At 41.5% G+C, this 6,000-nt stretch overlaps 1 protein-coding gene across 1 annotated transcript in view; it reads right to left on the bottom strand.

Moving 5' to 3' along the window:
• Nucleotides 1-570: 570 nt before the first annotated feature.
• Nucleotides 571-6,000, bottom strand: part of COL4A1 (collagen type IV alpha 1 chain) — a 594,749-nt gene continuing 589,319 nt past the window's right edge. Inside the window, exons 51-52 of the mRNA XM_078657555.1 lie at nucleotides 3,552-3,724; nucleotides 571-1,907 (exon numbers count right to left, since the gene is read on the bottom strand). Of these exons, the coding sequence (XP_078513681.1) occupies nucleotides 1,826-1,907; nucleotides 3,552-3,724 (255 nt within the window). The 3' untranslated portion in view covers nucleotides 571-1,825. The remainder of the gene's footprint in view (nucleotides 1,908-3,551; nucleotides 3,725-6,000) is intronic.

Below are 6,000 nucleotides of genomic sequence, written 5' to 3'. Positions count from 1 at the left end.
CGCTGATCCCTCAGTCAGCCGGCGTCGAGAGTGCAACACCTTGGTGTCAGGGAGGGAAGAAAAAGTAGGGCGATCGGTGCTGTTGATACCGAAATCGGTTGCTTGTCACACTGGCGCTATTCATGAAATGGGTACCTTGGGTCAATATAATGTTACGGCAGGGGTCCAGGTTGAATGTGTCATAGTTGAGGGTACTCAAACATATTTCCACATATAACAGATTGTAGAGACTTTTTGAGATATGGGTAAAGTGGGCGATTGGAGTGCCCACACCTTGCAAGAGGCCCCTGTGAAAGTGAAATTTCACTCTGTCTCACTTTTGTCTGTGTCTGTATCATTCAATAACGTATAAGACAATGTTGTGTGGCACCATGAGCCTTGTATTAGTAGGAAATGAGCAATAAAACTCAAACTTATTCTGATCCGGGTCCCCAAAATATTTCTTGTCCGGGCCCCCTATAATTCTGAAGATGACACTGACTGACTGTGTTCGATAAGTTCCTCAGCTAATTTTTATAGTGGAATACATGGTGGTCTGAGAGCAGGGTTGCTAATGATGCAAGTAACACATTTTAAAAAAATGACACAAATAGTTTTATTACAACATGGAATTTACGAGGCACTGTAAAAACACTTTGGAAATTACATAAAAGGCCTTAACGTTTTTAACACGTTTTTTGGTATTTGTGTAAAACATTTGCATAGTATACTTTTGGTGCATAATGTAGATCATCTAATGCCAGAGAATTAGCACAGAGGTTCATCATAGATGTTTTGGTTACTGATTTCTAGAAGGCTCGACGGCTATGGACAAAATTAAGGCCTTTTCAGTTTTCATTTTCTTAAATCAAGACATTCATTGTGTGATTAGTGCTTAAAACCCTGAACACAACAAAGAGATACACAAAGAGAAAAAATCAAATTGTTATTAATTTGTATTTAAACAGTATTTCGGTCTAGCAATTTTTGAGTTTGCTTTCTGTAACAATGTAAGGAATTTAAAATAATTTGGAAAACAAGACATGTGATGTAACCTGTTATTTAGTCGCTAATATGCGGTTGTAACAAAAAAATAAAAAATAAGGATAGAACTAAATGACTCACTTTTGACGGGTGGTTGAAAATCGAATGTGGATATATCCACTGGAATGTTGACTAGATAAATTAATAAAAATATATATATATATTTTGACCTAACAATAGTAATTCTTACGCTTTCAGCTGAACATTATATGTTAAATTTAACGAAACAATTGCATAGTACCACAGGTTGCCAGAAAGACACAACATTTCTGTAGATTTTTTTTTTTAAATGAATGCTTGATATGAAACAAATTTAGCTACAGTCCCTTTTCAGCATAAGCATAACATTGTACAAGCAAATTAGGTACATGCTTAAAATACAGAGTTTTGCATCAGTTAAACAGTGGTAGGTGGCAGACGTCGAACTGGAGATTGTTGAATTTCAAAGAACACATAATGGGAGTCAAACAGCAAAAAATGGCACTGCATACCTCCTAGCACCTTATGGTTTTCCAATAAGCTCCTGCTTTCCTTTATTATCAGTGCATTCTGTTACGTACTTATTTATTTGAATCAAAAGTGCCATTTAGTATGTCATCATTTGAAGCTTATCAGGGTAGTCTGTAGTCTCTTCCCGCAAGTACAGAGCAGAGCGTGTTAGTTTATGAGAAAGTTCCTATATCTCGATTTACTCTTTCTGTCTTGTAAAATGGTGAGGTACATGGATATGGTTTCGGCAGACTCCCTTGATGGTAAACAAATAGCACCATGTTGCAGAATTGCTTGGAAATCCGTTTGAGAACTATATCCTTCGCATGCAGACTTGGCAGCGGCTGATATGTGTGCGCAGGTCCCCTGCTTTCAGAGTAGACGGGGTAGGTTTCCTACAAAAGTGAAACAACAAAATTAGAACTTAAAATGGAGGCTAAAATCCTGTCAGATTCTAAAATGGAAGTTGTCAGGTCTAATATGTCATAATTCAGACCACTTGATCATATCTCTATGTACAATTGCTTCATAAATTCATCCAAATTAACATATCATAACATGAGCAACTCAACGTCTTAAAACTTGGCTCACTGGTCACTATTACCACTTTCATAGTTTGTCTCTATAGAGTCACATATTAGTCACTCCCAACCCTCAAGTGGTCTTGACATTACACTGAAGTCCAGACAGGACTATTTGGTGGCAGTGAAATCCTATTGCTCCCATCATAAGCGGAACCGAAATCAACCTCAAGATGTCACAGGGGCTCTTCATTTTTAACATACCATAATATATGCACAGATTTGAAGACTGGGGTTCTATTAAATGTGAAGTGTTGAAAAAAAAAGTGAACATGAGGAGAAATTATCAATTACTGAGGATAAGCAGCACAGGACAGAAGAACAATTGATTATTCCAATGAGATTCTATTTTTATTGATGAGAGGAGATGGAAGCAGTTGATCGCAATGCATTTGTGAAATGTAATTTATTTCTTTGTCAGGGGCTTTTAGGAAAAACATCAACAATTAAATGAAATGTTATCTCTACAACAGGTGTGTCTAATATTTGTCTACCAGGGCTACATCAGTGCAAGATTTGCAGGGACTTCACAAGGGACTGTTCACACGCAATGCATCTAAATGGGAAACTTTTTCATTGGCATAGGCTAGTCTGTAGTTCGGGCCTGGACCCGGCTGTTATGTACCAACAAAGCCCTCTTCTCTACAGATACCCACTTTTTGCTCTTCTTTTTCAGTGGCAGCATTTAAAAAATAGCTGGCAGCGATGATCATAATTTGTACTGATTGGCACATTGTATATTACCTGTATATAGCAGATCACCTATAACAATCACTCATGGTATTAACGATAACATTTACACAAAATACCCAAAATATGTAAAATATCCTAAAGCAAAAGAACTCTCTAACTAGAATTCTAAGAGAAGACCATAAAACATTTCTAAAACATGTGTGTGATTACATTTAGAGCTGTAAAGAAATAGATTTTAATATAGCATAACATAGCATGCAGGCACAGAGAGGGGGAGAAACCTAAATGAGGTTATAAGTGGTTGAGCATGAAGCTAAAATGCTTAAAAGCTGTAAGGGAAACTTTAAGGGAAGTGCATATAGGGATTGTGTTCAAGCTGCAAGTTCGGAATGTGTAAACAAATTGAAAAACGCAAATGCTGAATTGGGAAATCCTGCAAAACAATTTGATACGGATGTAAAAGATATTCAATGAACATTACATGTTCAAGCGCTTTTGTTGTACAAAATGCAGTGTTATAAAACCTGTATTTCATAAAAGCGTGTGAAATACGAAAAATATTTCATGGACCACAATAAAAATGTTCACGGGTCCCTCTGAGATATGGGTTTCATCATCATTCATTTTGTTAAGAACATAGCATTTCAGCAGAGCTTAATGCACTATGAACTATGGGTTAATTTTACAGAATTTCAGGTTAATTTAGCAGATATCCATTAGTCCTTCAACATCTAAAAAGTGGTACCTTTCACCACAAACACTTACTTGAACATGTCGCTTCTTTCAATGGTGGCTAGCCAGAAACTGTAAGCATTTGCATAGTAATTGCATGTTCCCCGGCCATGACACTCAATGAATGGTACGCTCCGGAACTCTTCTAGGCAGGATCCAGGCGACGCCAGGGCTTGCCCAGACCCCTCAGCACCAGCACTTGTTTGCTAAAAAATAAAACCAACAAATAGTGTATGGGGTGAGTTATAGAAACTATAAAGTCTTTACATAATGTCATATTCTTCACCATTTAAAACAACATTGCATTGACTAAAACTGTTGGGAAGTGATAGCAACATGTTTCAACAGAAGTCCTGCCAATCAATTTATGAACTGATTGTGTGAGCGTAACCCTTTCTAGGTGGCGAGTTCGCTCCCTCCTTGGCAGCCTTGTCATGCAGCATCCCCTCCCCCTTGAATCACTCAAGGGACAACCGATTATGGTGCATCAAAGGCTGCAGTTTATTTTCAACACATGGTTTATACATTTCACAACTTACTGGTTGGTCATTTTTAACCCATGTTCATTACACATCACATTATCATGTAAAACACTGCCCCCCTATGGTTTATCTCTGTTCTGGCTGACAGCACTGACCCTGTGTGAGTGCCCCCTTCGGCAGGTATCTCAGTGTTCTGTTGTGTTCTGTGTTCCATTCTACCTATTTTGTGGGTAAGCTGCAAGTGCCATTTCGCTTGCCCTGGACCCTTGCTGGCCATTTGCCTGCTCCTAGTGCCCAAGCCATGTGGCATCCCAAGGACACTGTCTGAGCGGCTCTTCCACTCTGGCTGTCATTGTGTGCTGTCACCTGCTCCCCCGATGTACCTGCCACGAGGCATCCCAAGGATACTGTTTGAGCAGCTCTTTTACCCAGGTTACTCTTTCCTCTAGGTATTTTTCGGGGCTGACTCCTCCCTCCCTTTTTCCTGTTAAACTTGTGGCTGTGACGACCAGCCGCGGGCCGTGGAGGGAGTTACGGTGGGGCAGGGAGGCGGGGAGGGGGAGGGGAGGGGTGGAGGGTGCTAAAAACAGTCATATGGATCATTGCAGGTAAATACACAATTTAATTAATAAAACGAAATTCGTAGCGCGCACTGCATGGCAAAAAGCAATGCTGTGCGTGCTACGAATTTCATTTTTATTAATTAAATTGTGTACTTACCTGCAATGATCCATATGCCTGTTTTTAGCACCCTCCACCCCGCCCCTCCCCCTCCCCGCCTCCCTGCCCCACCGTAACTCCCTCCACGGCCCGCGGCTGGTGACGACTGCCATTTTCCGGTGTGGGTGGCTGGGTTCTGTGGCGGTGGTCAGAGTATGAGGACAGGTGGGGTGGGTGCCTGTGCCCACCTTTTGAACTCCTTGCCCCGCACCGCCCCCTTTCTGCCATTAGGTGGTTTGGCGATTTTCTAAAGGCGCGCCCAATCCTTGTGTGTGCCTCTTTTCAGGCTTTACATTGCCCCTTGGGTGCTCTCGTCCCCGGTAGACATTCCCTGCTGGCCCTTACTTGGTCCAGCTTTGCCCGCACCTCAAACCATATTTATGCAGTTTTAATTTATACAAGTATGTAAAAATGCATGTACTCTTTGAGCCAGATGTCAAGGAATCGAGATTCAGATAAAATGGGACTATTTGCCCAATCGAGATTACAAATTGTGTATGGAAACTCACACTTGCTTCTTTTGGCAACCAACACATTTTGCCATTGAAAATATGGCGAATATATTGAGGGGAAAAGTGCCCTGAATGTGGAGAAAAACGGCAGATATCATAGCACAAACACTGATTTCCACAGCTACTCACATTCTATTGGTGCTAAAACGTAATAGTGGGATATTACTGTGCCAGGTAATTTTAGCTCCGGTCGGAATCAGTGATCCTGGGTGCAATATAACTGCATCGAATTGCCCCTGCATATCCTAATGAAGGCATATGCATATTTGGTCATGTTCATATGTCCAATTACCCAGAGATGTGGGCCTGGTCAGTGCAAATATTGTAACAAAATAAGTGCAAGAGCCCTCGTCCGGAGGCCACTGGAATATGCACCACCCATTGCCCCTGCCAGCACTGCCAATGACAGTACCAACACAACTACTAACCATCACACTTTACAAGTGGTGCAATTCAGACTATTCCCGGCCGCCAAAGCTATAATGGCTCGGGAGGCAGGCATTAGTCATTTTTTAGGTCTCGGGCCTAGCGTCACACTGCGTAAGCAGTGTGGGCAGAGCCCGAAATGTAATGTTTTGCTACAGTAGGGCTTGAACCCGCACCTCTTCTCCATTGGCTGACCTCGTAAATGCTGGCCAGCCATTGGAGCAGAGGGGCGTCACTCAGTTCAAGCCCCGTCTTTTTCGGATTCGGGGGCGTGTATTTTGCAGTTTTTAACTCTGTGACGTCATCCGTCACTCAACTGCTAAAACCACCCCCCCGAATCTG

Source organism: Lissotriton helveticus, chromosome 8 (genome assembly GCF_964261635.1).
Source record: "Lissotriton helveticus chromosome 8, aLisHel1.1, whole genome shotgun sequence".
Lineage (NCBI taxonomy): Eukaryota > Metazoa > Chordata > Amphibia > Caudata > Salamandridae > Lissotriton > Lissotriton helveticus.
This window is presented reverse-complemented; position numbering and strand designations above follow the sequence as displayed.